Below are 16,244 nucleotides of genomic sequence, written 5' to 3'. Positions count from 1 at the left end.
CTTATTATGTGCATTTAAAGATGAGGAATTCATCCTGAACCTAGAAAGTTGTGATGCAAACTGATATAATATTAAAAATTACAGATCATCAGTAAACTTCACTTAAATAACGGTGTAAGAAATGAAAATCCAATCTTTCAAACTGAGAAAAATAAGATAGCTTGGGAGCTTGAATTTGTTTATTCAGTACCTGGTCAATGGTGTTACAATCAGCTGAAAATCTGTTCAGTATACTTCCCAGAGGTGTTGTTTCAAAAAACCTGAAATGAGACAATGAATGGGAAAGGTTACAATACTGACATGAAAATATTCTTTTTCTCTCTTTTAAGCTGTGCACTGTGCCACAGACACAATCAATCAATCAGTGAAGTTACTTATTTTTCGGTGTTAACCATGGGTTTCCAATAAAATGGCAGTCTTTACTGTACCCCAACGACAGCAAACATCTCCTCAGCTCCCTTTACTGCCTAAGAGCTGTAATCGTGTGATTTGCGTAGAACAGAATACTTTCAGATTTGCAATCTGAACACTCTTCAGTTCATGAAAAGCACAAGCAAAATTCATTTGCAAGTCCTGCATTTTTCTGGGAACAGAAATGCATAAGAACAACTCCTGGCATAATACATTAAAAGGCCTTTCCTTTACATTTGCATATGCAAAATACAAACTTCATTATTGCTCTATAGTTAACTGTCCAATAGCTTATGCTGAATCTGAAGTTTGAAAAAAAAAAAAAAAAAGAAAGGTTTTTAAAAAAGCAATAAAATTCTCCATATTTATACTTCCTTCAGGAATTCTGGGTCAAATATTGGTAGCTTAAAAATAAGAAGGTCTTTTTCCTAATGTTCAGTAACAGTTGCAAGTTTGAATCAAGCTAAAACTTTAATGTGACAACATTAGAAATAAAACTTATGCAGGACAACAAAGGCCTTTACTGCTATCTGTGCAATCCCAGCGTACACTACTGATGCCTGTGATGACACTTGTCTAGCTCATTATCTTTCACGGGCTTGCACAATCATTGCCTGGCAGTAAATATTTCCAGTGATTAAGATTATGACGCACACTCCATATGAACTGTACAACATATTTATCAATAATTGTGTTTTCTCCTTAATTAAAAACAGCAAAGAGAAATGAAAGATGCTAGGAAGTTAATATCTGAAGTCACAGTCAGACAGGAGGGGCACTTGACTTATTGTCCAGGAACTTGAGCAGCCTGGGAACCATTTTCCAAAACTGCTCCGTAGTTTGGTACCTGGTGATTATCAGTGATGCATTATAACATGTGATTCAGAGTCGCTTCATACTACAAATGGTGCTTAGAAAGACTGCCTTGAACTAAGGAATACAGAATGTCTACAATACAGTTTGTATTATAATCAGAGGAGTACCTCATTGGTGCCAAAATGATCTTATTTAGTAAAGAAGAGTGCAGCTTTTTGGTGACTTTCAAGCCGGTCCACTCCACTGCTATGGATGTGACAAGACACAGTACAATTCCAAGACAACAGAGAATGCTGAAAATTTTTGAATAAGGAGAATGGTTGAAAATCTAAAAAACAAAGAAAGAACTACCAATTATTCAACGTAAATTATGCTTTAAAATTACTGTAAAAACACAAATGCAGAACTGAAAAATAATGCAAGCAGTAAATCCTTCTTCCTTCCCCAAATCCTCCCTAAATTAAGTTGCCAATGATTTTCACCCATGTTAAACCACAATTTGTTAATCCTTCAGAGAGGGGAGCGCTTGAATGAAAAATGAGAGAAATTAGAAATTTAAAATCACAGAATACTATAAAAAGATTGAGATTTTTTTTGGTAATTTCATCTGAAGGAACAAAACACATCTTTGAAGCATTTATTACAGCTTGGGGGTTGGGTCTCATCTTTGAAAGAGAATAGAATACAATAGGTTTTATTTTGAAATATTAATTTCATATTCAAACCCAGCATCAATAAAACATCTTTTAGAGATGAAAAGAATGATTCCAGTGAAATCAAACAAAAACCTCCAAACATTCATGCGAGATTACTGGAGGCACTAATTTCCTGTAAACAAAGCAATCCCAGTTCTAATAAAAACCCTCTGCTATTACTTTGTAAATACAGAGTACCCTGCTAGGTAACACCAGAATCAGTTCCATGTGAAATTCACACAAAGAACAACCAAAATAGTGTGCTCATCATAAAAATCTGGTTTACCATATATTCCAAAACTCGAATAGCAGGGAGAATGCTGCAGTACAGGAGAAAGACAAAAGAGCTGCAATATCAAAATCACTTTAGAGTCCAAGGTCTAGGCATATCAGTCAAATGATGAAAACGTAGGAGAACAGAAGAACAACAATGAAGAAAACTTAATTGTTAGCTTTATTGCACTGTGTTCCCAAACATGCATTAACCTTCAAAATGATTTTGAGCAATAAAGCCACTCCAGTGTGGAATATAGCGTGTTGCATACAAACCTTGGAGTAGATTCTGGCAGTGGGAGATCACCACTGGTTAAGTCACAGAAGAAAGGTGAACGAGACTTGACATACCTCACACTGAGAGCAGTTTTTCATCTCTGGGTCCCTTTCCTCAGAAATGGCGTCTGAGGTCCATCGTGCCAGGCAGTAGTCAATGGCCACCATCACCGTGTGCTTCAGCAGCTGGGACAGAACCAGCAGTGGCAGAAGGAGGATTCCTGCTGCACTGAGGTATTTTCCACAGGCTCTCCAGGGCATCTTTGCTCTCTGATGAAGCACAGAGGACAGGTTGTCTTCATCATCACTTTCTGTTACTTCTTCTGCAACATGCCGGAAAAAAAAGTACAACCTCACTGATTTACTCTCACAGACTTTTCATTGGAACTGGCAAGTGGCAGCCACAGAAGATGAGTTATAATAAAAGATAAAGAATGGCTTAAAATGAAATTATTTACTCAGGCAAACACATATGATTTTGCTAAAGTTAGTAGTAATACATGGTAACAAGACACAAAAAAATGTTTTTTCAGTTTAAAACTGTTAACTTGATTAAAGAAATGCATTTTTTTTTCTAGGTAAAACCTTAAACAAGTGTGCTCAGCTACTGATAGGTTTGATGCTCACCCAACATACCAACATAAATTATTCAATGTTAATTCATCTCTTTTTACCAAATTGTGTTCAAGTACAATAAAAAACCCTCAGAAGTTTGACAGAAGCTACAATTTCTGAATGCTCAAAACATTGTAGTCTAGACGTAAACTCATGGCCCACCTAAAAAACAATTCTCTTGCCAGTTTACAAGTTGTTAATTCATTCTAATATAATTTAACTATAAAACAGTAACGAATTGGTACTGGGCCTAAATGGCCTTTTACCTTCATCTTCTTCATCGTCTTTCAGCAGAGCTTCCCGGGAATACATAGTCCTCCGGAGATTCGTTCTTTCCAGAACAGTTTTGCTTTCAATTATAGTCTCCTAAAAAGGAAGGGCTAGTGTGCTTTCAACCAGAGAATTAATCAAAAAATTACTAACTGTAAAAAAAGCTTTTCAATCAGAACATCAGTTAAAAGTAGTGAGAATCTTACAGAGGGCAGTCATAAGTGACTGGTATCCCACCTCTATGTAAAACCAAAGGGCGTAAATTATATAACTGACATTAATTTCACATTGTCAGTCCCAGCACTCTCAGAGTCTTGGGTTCCTAACTTGGACAGATATCCCTGCATTACAAGAACTAAGATGAACATCTAATTAATTTTGTGTTGTAGTATTAAAGAGATTTGGGATTTGGAGGGCCTATTACAAGCACATCTGGAAAAATTTCACCTAATAACATAAATTCAAGTGTATTTTATAGAAACAGTTGTCATTATCACACATTACCAATGCTTTTCCCCTAAAATAGCCCAATTTAATATTCCTTAGACAGGAATATTTTGATAGGACTTCACTATAAGAATAGGCCAGAGTCAAAAATATCAAGGAAGTGTGAGAAGTCCAGATGCAGGAATTTTATCTTACTAAATAAAAGATAAAGAAAATGGTAACAGTAATAGTACATTCATACTAAGTTAGAAATCACACACAGAATGTCAATCCTGACTAATGTTTTCAACCTAAAAAAAAACCTGTCACATTTTTTCACAAATGTTAATTGCCTAGCTCATCAAAAACCTTCTCCAGCTCTTGGTCTTGCCGATTCATTAGTGTCTTCCAGTGCTCAAAAAGCTCAGTCTCAGATTTCTGAATGTCCTTGAGCGTTCCTTCTCTCTGGATGTTGCCATCCTTCATTGCAATTATCTAAAAAGTTAAAAACAGAAGTTGTGGAGTCACATATATCTCTATTTCTTTTAAGGATATGTTGTGCGTGGGCAGAGTTTCTCTTTTATAAGAATACTTCTACGAACAAATTAGTCTTTTAAAAACAGATAGTTATCTTTCAACTTTATCCCTTTTACTTAAGGTGCTGCAAAACCAGAAGCTTCCTGCGCTCCAGACTTTCTGAAAGGAAGGTTGCTTTTAAGTAAAAAAAAAAAGAAGAACGGTGTCCTCTTCAGCAGACAGGAGAATGCATTAGTCTTTCTAAATACAAGTCATTAGCAAGATAAGATTTTAGAGTTCTCTTACCTCCTAAAAGGAAAAGGCTTTTAGCAACACACTGTGTGCAATAAATTCTGCCCTTGTTCAGGCAATTAGAAATGAGCATGCTGGCTCCACCGTCTGTTTGATATCATGGACTTGATAAGGAAAAGCTAGGGATTTTGAATCCCTAAAGCTTTTAAAAGCATAAATGGTAGACACAGTCTGAAAAAAAATAATTATATATGCAAGACAAGGTCTGAAGGGTGTGGTTTCCAGGTTTATATCAGTGCAACCACATTATACACGTAATGTAACTAACTTAACTTTAGATCTGACAAGGAGAATTGGAAAATGAGGCGTGTGGATTGTAAACTCATGTGACATCATTAGAAAATGTTTAATACAGTGTTTATTTTTCTCTCTCCCTGGAAACTCAGAAATTTCAATGGAAGAAAAAAAAAAAAAAAAGGAATATATTCCATTTATTGCTGAGAATTTGCACCAGAGGAAAGGAAGAAAAGCAAATGGATCTTTTTGTGGTCTGTTTATTCAGGAACCCCCCGATTGAATAGGACCCTAAATTCTTCTGAGGATTTTTCTATGAAGCTTTAGAAAGGCTGTCACACATACTTCAGATTATATTTTTGTTTAGAATTCCTTAAAGTAAAACAGAATAAATTATTCCTGCTGTACCACATTGCGTAAAACTTTCTCAGACTTAATGAGACCTTTGCTTTGGAAAAAAAAAACAACACCGAACTCTCTCTTAATAAGCAATTATTAATTATAAACTTAATTAATGCAAACCTTTCCTATCCTACAAGCTGTTTGGAACAGTTTATTTCATAACACATTACTGAAACCCAGTTAGAAGATACAAACATTCTCCATTGAGTATCTCACATAACAAGAGCACCTAGAAATAAATCTGACATTTGGAAAAGAAAATGAGAAAGATTATGCTGACACAATACCACAGTTGTGCATATTGAAAAAAAGAATGCTGACAATTAAAAAAGAGGAAGCTGAGCCAGAACCTGAAATGCAGGGGAAGAAGACAGAAAATTCCTTTATTCTGAGAGATGCTAACAGCAAAAGCAGAACTGTGTTGAGAACAGCAGTAATTCTTACAGGTAGGTGTACAACTGAGGGACAAGGTCACAGAAGACACCATAAAGGATAAATGCTTCCCACCAAAAACACGACGAGAGCAAGATTAATGTCTATCTGCAACTTTACAGCAAGCCAATATGAAGAACAGAAAGCAGCTGAAATATGGTTATTGCTTGAGACAGAATAACTGCTGCTATAGTCTGTGCAAGCTGCAAATGACAGAGAATCCCTGCTAGGAGGCATAACTGCAGTAATCAATCCTTGTGGGCAAGAAAACCTCTGATATGGGCTAGATAACTGTAGGGGAAGTAAGTACAAGGCCAGTGTGAACCAAAGAACTAAAAAAAAATAAATCCAACAAACCAAACAGCCTTATACTATCTGATTTACTTCATCTTAGACATTTGCAACAGCAAAGTGTTAAGAAAGCATACCCTCATTTTTTTCTGTAAACTACAACATACAACAAAGAAACCTAACAAAACACCTGAGAAATAACCATTTCTTAAAAGTTTGTCAACATGCAAAAAGGAAAATAGTCGTTACTGATATCTACTGCTACCAAATGCATGGAAGTACTCTTTTTCCTTGAATTTCCCTAACAGCTCACTGACCATCAGAGCACCTTTTTCTGTGACACCGCAGACAACTTCATAGTAACATCGCAGCCAGAGGCAGTTTGTTATGTTACTCCAACATTTCACCATTTTGAGATGAAAAGTTTTCCAATATAAGAATTGCTTTTGGATACTTGATGTATTTTAAATGTGGCCCATTTTCATCAGATTATTAAGTATCAGTTCGAGGAAAATCAGACCTGTTTAGGTGTTCTGTAAAATGGCAATTCCAAAATTATGGCACCCCAACCCTCCTGGCTAACTTTCAAAAGACCTGGGTTATGCCAAGACATCTTCTCACTAAACTACCACTTGGTAGAAAGATGAAGTGAGAGCCTTGTGTGTAGCAGAAGACATATTTGTGACACTCTCCTGCCTCCTAAAAAAAAAAAAAAGGGAAGAGCATTCTTACCCAGTCAGCGTGGGGCAAGTACTGCAGCTTGTGAGTTACTAGCACGACAGTGCGCTTGTCTTCCCTTAGCATTTTCAGGATCCCTTCTTGCATGAGATGGTCACTCAGGTGGATATCCAGTGCAGAAAATGGATCATCCTGTCATGAGGAAAACAGGCCAGCTTTTGGAGTCAACATTTATAGGATTTAAGAAATCTTATGGCTTTTAATACCAGTAAAACCAGTTAGATCAATATAGAAAATTTTGAGAGGTTATCAAAAGATCAAAACTGTTCTTTGGAGCAGTTTTCTTAAGATACCTATCAACAGACCTTGAGCTGTCCTTTTCACAGCAAGTACTGCACAATGACATACAGTAACGTTAGCTGTGTAAATGCCATGATTTCCTGAACCTTTCTGGGAACTGCTCCTCTCAAATGCCCACGTAACTGCAGCATGTGATTTCTGTTAGACTGAAGACAATGGAGCAACATGCCCTGATATTACCCAAACTGCTTCAGGGATAGTGACAAACAGCAGATTTTTATTTTCTTTATACATATTTCCTTCTGATTACTTTTTATTATTACTATTATTTTTAATCCATATAATTGAAATCTATTAACAAAGCATCGCAAAAGGAAAAAGCTTGGTCTCTGATGATCCTGCTCAGATACTTCATTTATGCCTATATTACCCTCATCTTATTAAAGCAATGAATATGCAATTAATTTAGGAATAAACAAATCTGTACTACATTTTGTGAAACTTCTTTTTTTTTTTTTACTTAATCCTATTTATATGAAATTATAAAGACATAATTTCTGCTTGCACTACTGATAATGGCTGTAGGATTTACTTATTATTAGTATTTCATGTTATGTTATGCTAATACTAGAATTTATTAAAAATCATTTTTTGTTTTCTTTTGTCCAGGTATTTGCTGAAAATGTAGAGTTGAATTTGGGTAAATTCTTCTTTCTTTGACTGAAATCATCAAAATGATGATGACTTAAAATAACTAGATGTTTTCAAGTACTAATATACAGGATTCCTGATTATTTTTGAATGATTAACTGGAAAAATAAGCTTATTTGTAAATGCTTTTGTATTGTCAAACCATCAGAGAGTCTGCTACTATGATATTATTGAGTGTCCTGTACAGAAGTTCTGTTGTAAAGTAACAGTGGAAAAAAACAAGTTAGGGTCCAATGCTGGCCCTTGCAGCACCCAGCTGCTCTCTGCCTCTGCGTTCTCATCACTGCCTGAAATGCCCTGCCTGTGAAGCATCACATCACGATCAGCCCAATTACAGGGAAAGCTCTATCTAAGTAACCTCCCAGACTTTTAGGTATGACTTCAAATATGCACAGCTAACTAATCCCATGTAACTCTCATGTCTGGTTGTCATAAAAGCTGGATTCAAAGCTCCTTGAAAACAGGGTTTAAGAAGGAAGTCCTAATTGGAAAGCCAGCAAGCTCACTAGTAGAGACTGCGTAGGATGCATCTGTTTTCCTACCTACTAGGCTTTCAGAGACTGCTCTCATTCCTTTTTCCCTAGTACTTCTATTGAAGTTTGGGCAGGATATACAAAGAGCAGTTCAGGGTGGGAAGGAAGCTTAGTTTGTTGCAGAACGGAAACACCTTTGACACAGGCCAACATTAATTTACGCCTGAGACAGTTTAGGAATTTTATAAATACTGCTGAGACCATTTAATTTTTGGTAACAAAAATAAGTACAAGACTCAAAAAGAAACTTCAACAAACTGAGAGGGAAAGCATCAACATTTCAATTTATATGATAATATCCACCTGTCTGCAGCATTTGCAGAATTCTTCTTACCTGCAGTCTAGCTAATAACGGCTATAAAATAAACAGGGGGCATTTAGCGCAGCTCAGTGAAGCACAAGGTTCAGTGTGTGTTACCCACGAAATACTCTAAATGCTTACATCTTGTGCTTCTGTTTGCAGCATAAGCATACTGGCACCTACTCACCAAGAACACAACATTTGTCTGCTGGTAAAGTGCTCTTGCTACACTGATACGTTGGCGCTGCCCTCCAGACAGATTAATTCCCTGGAGATAAGCAAGAAAAAAAACACACAATCAATCAATTATAAAAACATCAACAAAATTTTCATATTCTGATTGAATTATCTAGGGAAAAAAAAAAAGATTTTTTTTTCAGAAATGTAGGCCTGCAATTCAGCTAGGAGCACAGTATACTAATTGTTAGAGAAGCCAGAGGACTGTGAGCTCCATACATCACAGGGGGTGGGAAATGTGTAATGGCTTGTGGTGACACAATGGTGTAGGCAGCATAGATGTTCTGTAGGCAGTCTAAACTAACCTTTTACTCAAAAGTTCCAGTCTGAAGTCTGACTAACCTATTTTTATTTTATGCTTCTATTTCACCACACTGTATTAGTTCCATTGTATACTGTATGTGTACCACAGCTACTATAGCCAGTCATTGTGAGCTGTGAGATCAGGCCACGCTGAGATGAACATTATGTGCTTGCTACTGCACTTGTTTTGTGCCCTTAGTCCTGCTACCACCCTGCTAAAAGTTACTCATCCTTCCTATGATCCGGGCGCAGCTTCACAAGCACCTTAAGCTCTCATAAGCAAATACTGTTGCTAAAGAGGCTGCCACCCCTGCTCCCTGCCTCTTTTTCTCACCCCTCTACTTTACCCTTTTTGCCAAAACCCACATTTGTTTAGCTACACAATTAATTTGTTAGAACTAAGGCAAATCAACATGGTAGCCAGTGTGGAGATTACTCATGGAAACGTGTCCTTGGTGGTTGCTGTTGGTTTGGTTTGGTTGTGTGTGTGTGCAGGTGTTAGAGCACATTGCTTATGGAATTGTGACTTCTGGTTCCCTTCTCGTCACGCTCTAGTTTCCCCAACGCGATAAGGCTTGGTTTGCTCTTTATTAAACAATTTGCCACTTTTAAAATGAAGGTGCTCTAAAAAATCGATGAATTATTTATTTTTAGGTTATTCACAAAGAAACCAAAATATGCACTGTCTGCAGAATTAGTCAAACATTCTGATAGCAGCACATTTAAATCATGGCATCTCACATAAATGACAGTGTTTCTATGTTTACCAAGCAACAAGCTTTCAGACTAATGACCCAAACGTACACTTAGCTAAAAGATTACCTTTGTTGCCAAATAACCGGTAAGATTTTAAGAACATGACAAAATAATAAAAAAACTCTACATATTTAAAACAAAAATAGAAGCCCGTAGTTGTTTACTGACCCTCTCTCCAATCTGGGTTTGGTCTCCGTGAGGGAGAATGTCAATATCAGGCTGGAGGGAACAAGCATCAATTACTGCTTTGTACCTGCGGAAACAAAAAAGGTAACACAAAATCCACACAGATACTGCTAAAGAAGCACATTTCCTACCTGCAAAGGAACAAAAATTAACCAGCTGGAAAAATCACACAGTGGAAAACGTATTTGTTAGCCACTAATTGTTCTAATGGGATCTCTTTCAATCGCAGGCAAGTAAATACCATTTCGGCTAAGAAAAAGCATCTTAGGTCAGCTTCCCAGCTGAATACATTTAATAGCTAAACCCAGGCAAAACAAGAACAACTTCTCCCATAGTGAATTTTTATTGTTTAGCATTTAACTTTCTTTCTGCCCAGAGCCTTTCTTGCTTCTATGTCCAAGGACGACAGAAACAAACAAAAATGTGTGTAGGATGTGAATACACAGTAACCAACTTCTTTCTAGGGTGGTGGGTGGGGACACGGAATGGAACACCAGCAAGAACTTTTGAATCCTTTAGAATGGTTTTGGTCAATTACAAATAAAAAGATAACCCATCAGTCCTTCGTGATACACCAGATGTGGAAGTCTTAAGGAACAATATTCCCACTCTCACACCGTTAATATTCTTCTAAGTTAAAATTTGTCAGTTTGGGATAAAAAGAAAATACTGCATGCTGCACAAACATGGAAATGAAAACACTTCCACACTTAAGGTCAAGTGAGTCTCAACCCTCTCTCTTGTGTCCTTGAAGAAAAGCACAGTCAAAGGGGGACCACCCAGGCGTCAGGGTCTTCTGTTGTGTTCCAGCAGGTGGATTATGTTTGATGCCGGAGTGAGATGGAGACCCACGTGTGAATGGAGGAGGATGCAACACCATTATTTAGCTAAAAGAAAAGCACATAACAGTGCTGAAACCTGTTACCTCTGTTTGTTAAAGGAGCTTTCAAATGTGATATTCTCTTCCACTGTTGCGTTGAGCAACCAAGGCTTCTGTGATGCATATGCTACCGATCCTCGTTTCCTGGAAAAACAAACAAACCAGGAGTTCCCAGCTTAACAGTGCAGTAGGGGTAATTGGAAACCATTCTTCTTGTAAAGGAAGAAATTTGTACTAAATCTTTAAAAATGCTGCCTTTCTGATCTGTTCTTTAGGACAATTTCGAACAGAATACTGCAATTGTTCACCTATCTCAAGAGTTGGTTCTTTTGAATTTCAGTTTGTTCCCCCATTTTCTGCTGTGAAGTGGGTTTTGCAGAGGCTAGCTCCATAAACCTGCTTCTTGAGCAATGCAGATGGCAGGACGAAAACAATAAACCCCAGCTCTTTTTGGATAGACTAATAAAAATCACTGCTTAGGCAACACCTTTCAGGAGAAGTGTTTAAAAAAGATATTTTAAGGTATTTAAAAAAATATAACAACTCCACACATACGCAAAGGCAAGTCTCCCCCAAAACACATTTCTTTTCCCCACTACAAGGAGAACTTGAGTCAGAAGGATTCCATGCACAATACTTTTCTATGTCTATGTGAAGACAAGTAAACAGAACACAGGAAAAAATATTTGCTATTTACCCTTGTGGAATTGCCCCAATCATGTACCATGAAAAGGAACAGCTTACCAGAGAATGGCCAACAGGATCTCCCCATGCATGTTTTATTTCATATGTATTATTCTTATTGCTACTTAGGAAGTATCTGCCTACTCCTGAGGTAGCATAGATAGCCACAAAAGCACTGCTACCAAGGACCTCTAACGGCAGAGCTGGGAGAAAGGCATGATTTTTTAATTAGAGCAACTGATACTGTTGGGCAAAATGGACAAACCCATTGGCATATCACTGTTTCTCAAATAAACGGGCCAAAAGAGGGATCATATGCCTTAAAGTGTATCCCGTTTCTTTCCAGCTATATCAGCTAATCCAATAAAAGATATGACCTCTCACCCAAACATAGCCTTTGTCTGCTAGACAGCCATTAATTACAGCAGCCTCTGTCTAGTTGGACCAGAATGCAATTCAAACAAGGAGCTGACAAAACAAACTGGGTGCTTTATTTATCTTTTTTTTTTTTTTTTTTTTTTTTTTTTTTTTTTAAATCAGGAGTTAAGGTCACTTGCCCTGCTCATTTTTTCAGGTTTTCACCAAGTTTGCTTAGAAACCATTATAGGATCCAATTTTCTTTGATGACCTGAAAGAACACAGTTATGCTATCCTGGTAGCGTGCTTCCAAGTTCAAATATCTGATCGCTCATTAGAATTTAATTATGCTTTATAAATTCTCTTACTGGAGAACGAAACACAAACAAACAAACAAAAAATCCCCTATGCAGCCCAGCCTGTAGTCTCAAAATCTAATTCAAAGAGCATTCATTTCTGCCCCAGGGGGAAAGCATTTTTTCAATTAGTATGAAATTCTCATCTCAGTGATTGAGAAAAAATTGCTTTGAGCATTCCAAGACGAACATGTATTCCCTTGTCTTTTTTTATTGCTTGAAACTGTGCTTTTGCTACTATTAAATCTCAAAGTGATTGAAAAGTTACATCTAATTTATTTTTTCGAAAAATATTAGCAAAGTTTTGAGGAAAAAGTTTTAAAAATGTTTGTAAAATGTGTTCTTCCTTTCAGCAAAGACACAGGTACTACCTGTAAGATGCACTCCCTGCTGAGAACCAGCACAATGGCTGGGAACACCATTCACACTTTGGCTAAAATTCTGCTTTTAGGCCATCAGTGAGAATTAATTACTGTTAGGAATTTGGGAACAAGCAATGAACTTGCCAAAATTTGTTTAAAAATTTAGAATTTAGTAAACCCCATCTAGCATAATCTTAGGTGCAAATTGGATGATCAAGACAGGTCATATTTTGGCATAAATAGGGAGCTTGCAAGTGCTTGATTGTATAAGGAAAATACACAGCACATCTACAGTGCTTCGTACAGTAAACAGGCAGCCAAACAATATTTCTGCTGAAACAGTACGATAAACAGTGTCAAACGTCCAGAGAACAAAACATTCTGAAATGGAGCGTGCAACACTTTCTCTGAAAGCCTGCCATGAATCTACCTAAGATTTTGCGCTCAGAAGACGTCATGCAAATAAATGGCTTAGCAGACAAAGACTTACAAGGAATTAATTATGCGGGTGGAAGTAATTGTCTCTTACCTCTGGACTGCATAAACAAACATATTTTTATCAGTGGACTGTAATTGTTCTCCTTTGATAACAAATGATAAAATGACCATAGCCTCTTAATTATCACAAAGAGACGGATGGCAAAATCCAACCTTAGAATAAGCAAGGAAACCTTCCCTGAGCTCCCTGGAGAATTAGTGTTTTGATGGGATCAACCCAGTTCATTAATTTAGAACCAGAGACAACATTGTTAAGGTTGCTTGTTTGAAGCTCCTGATCTATCTTCACATTTCACTTTGTAAGTCCAGGAGGCTCAGTATGTATTCAAGATCATTGAGAAAAGACTAGTAATTGGACATTCTGGTGTGTATCTTGGTGCCTTAATAAACCTAGCAACGAGGCTGAAATGTTGGTAATTTCTAAAGGAAAACAGACACACTTCAATGAAGTTATAATGATGGAGGAAATAGTACACTGCAAAGCCATTCCTTTGTGTGCTGGATTGATGACTACAGTTTTATCATGATTATTTTGCACAGTTCATGAATTTCTAGTATCAAACAAGGACTCAAAATCGACTTTCTCCAAACACAAGAGAAACATGTCCTATACTACTATTGCATCTACATAAACCAAAAAACATGATTCCATTATTTTCAGCCTGATGGTAGGTAATGACGCATTCTTATGTTGGCATGCCTGACTATTGAGGAGCATATGTTTTTGCCAGTATTAAATGGCAAGGGTCACCTGCGTGTTTTTACTTCTCCCAGATCTCATGGCAGCTGCGTACACAGAGACAAACCATTTGGCTTCTAAAGAGGAGCAACTCATTACAAGCAGGCACTTTTGAAGACCATTCACACTAGTTTTTAAAGAGTTATACCTGAATTCCATCTCAACAGGAGATTCTTTCTCTGGGCTACAGAAGACAAACACAGGTTATTATTGCTGTAAGTAAAAATACAACAATATAACTGCGTAACAAAAATAAAGCTCTGCTAAGTATGCTGAAGCTCTGTACTACGTGATATTGATCTAAAACCAGCATAGTTAAGGCTCCAGTTTTGACAAGTGTTTTAAACAATACTGCAGCAAGTATTCAACACCTATGAGAAAATGCTCCAGACCTCACAACATTTTGGCTCAAAATACTCTATTCTGAGGACACCAAAAATATTCTATAGGATGCTAGTGCAACAAAACCACTATCCTAGTGCATATAACAAACATGACTAGGACTCCCAGAATCTATGATAACGCAAGCAATTGTTTCATATAGTCTGATATTTCCTTTCTTTTTTTAATATGATTACCACGCTCTTTTCTATGTTATCTTACTGTTTGCTGTATATCCTCATAACAGTTTCATGAGAATGTCTAATTCTGATCATATTCCTTTTGTACCTTAATGGGTTCAAACAGTTTCACTTTTACTCAGCCCATGAACTGTAGTCTCTCTTATGCAGGAAGAACTATGAGATTTCCAAGAACCCTTTACCATGAGATTTAGCTGTTAGGCATACGAAAGTCCCTCTGTCTACAGGCAGATGGGAACATAAATTTTGCAGGACTCAGTCTGACAGCCAGGTAACAAATCTGAAAAGCATGCTAAGCAGGACAGAAGAGATGATAAATCCAAAGAAAAAGCAGTAAAATAGTTGGTGCTTCACAAGAAAATATTCTGGCCAGTAGAAGACATGCACTTTAGCATCAAGTTAATAAAAAGGCCACCAGATGACATTTTTTCCTCTGCTGATTTCAGTAGGGGGAATGGTTTGAAACTAAAAGAGGGGAGGCTGAGATTAGATGTTAAGAGGAAAGTCTTTAATCTGAGGCACTGGCACAGTTTGCACAAAGTTGCTGTGGATGCCCCATCACTGAAGATGTTCAAGGCCAGGTTGGATGGGACTTTGAGCAATGTGATCTAATGGAAGGCATCCCTTCCCATGGCAGGGGGTTGGAAATGGATGAGTTTTAAGGTCCCTTCCAACCCAAACCATTCTGTGATTCTACTGTGATTGACTTAGTAGAAAGCCCAATAATTGCATATAATACCATACCTGACATCTTCCCCCGTCTCGCTGTCAGAAGTACAGCTGCATCACAAACAGAAAGCAAAGATTGTTTACTTAAGTAAGCAAAAGCAATCTGCCCCTGAAAGAAAAACTATTATATTCCACTTAGTGCACGGACTGCAAACAGTATTTATCACAGAGCTGCAGCGCAGCATCTGTTCCTTTTTCAGAAATTGCCTTGATTTTAGCAGTCAAAAACTTGGCAGATTTTTTTCCTTATAAACTTGTTAACTTGACTCAACAAATAAAATCACCTCTACTCTTTCCTAGAAGTGCTAACAGACCTGAAAAATTCAAACGTGATAAGAATGGAGTTCCATTAAAAAAGACGACATTTTCAAGTAAAACCAACAGATAATGTGTGATACTGTTTTTTTCCATGACAGTAGCTGCACCTTTGCTGTTCCTATAACAGGTTAGTTTGAAACCCAAATCAGATGACTTCAGCATGCTGCATGCTGTAGCAGCGCTAGTCTTTGGAGCTGCGTCTGTGTGAGGAAGCGTGGGCAGGTCTGAGGGATGAACAGTTTTTGGTTTTGCTGCTTTTCAGCATGTGCCAAGATGCTCACAGACGGAGCTGTTTGACAGGATGACTGACCATCCTTATTACTGAAGCTAAAATCGCTTCCATTGAAAAAGAATGAAAAATCTGTCTTGAATGATATAAACAAAACGAGGAGGAGCACATGCTTTAAAGGGAACAGTCTCATTAACTTTATGCTAGCACTACTTGCTCATAAATCCCCAGGCAGGAGAACTATACCCACAGTTTAAAAGGTCAGCTTGAGACACTTCCAAAAAGTTAATGCATAGTAAAGCAATGACTGTATCTAAATTCAATCCGCTGTAGAATATGAGAGCCAGCTCACACTAGTACCTTTACTCTGAAGGTTAGAGTACTGAACAAAGCTATTAATTTAAATAAAATCAAATTAAGTTTTTGAAAACGCCAACAGATGCATCTTTATAAAAATCTATGTACTTTTTAGGCATCAAGATCACTTGAATATGTTGTCATTTGATGGAAACAGTCAACTCCACATTGAGTACAGAA

General features: G+C 37.3%; 1 protein-coding gene across 1 annotated transcript in view; it reads right to left on the bottom strand.

Moving 5' to 3' along the window:
- The window catches only part of ABCC8 (ATP binding cassette subfamily C member 8), a 76,922-nt gene that overhangs the window by 18,192 nt on the left and 42,486 nt on the right, over positions 1-16,244 (bottom strand). The window contains exons 17-27 of the mRNA XM_082761601.1: positions 15,176-15,211; positions 13,999-14,034; positions 10,900-10,998; positions 9,957-10,041; positions 8,680-8,760; positions 6,702-6,839; positions 4,152-4,277; positions 3,353-3,452; positions 2,547-2,794; positions 1,395-1,555; positions 191-260 (exon numbers count right to left, since the gene is read on the bottom strand). Of these exons, the coding sequence (XP_082617727.1) occupies positions 191-260; positions 1,395-1,555; positions 2,547-2,794; positions 3,353-3,452; positions 4,152-4,277; positions 6,702-6,839; positions 8,680-8,760; positions 9,957-10,041; positions 10,900-10,998; positions 13,999-14,034; positions 15,176-15,211 (1,180 nt within the window). The remainder of the gene's footprint in view (positions 1-190; positions 261-1,394; positions 1,556-2,546; positions 2,795-3,352; positions 3,453-4,151; positions 4,278-6,701; positions 6,840-8,679; positions 8,761-9,956; positions 10,042-10,899; positions 10,999-13,998; positions 14,035-15,175; positions 15,212-16,244) is intronic.

This window comes from Aythya marila, assembly GCF_965140915.1.
Source record: "Aythya marila genome assembly, chromosome: 5".
Lineage (NCBI taxonomy): Eukaryota > Metazoa > Chordata > Aves > Anseriformes > Anatidae > Aythya > Aythya marila.
This window is presented reverse-complemented; position numbering and strand designations above follow the sequence as displayed.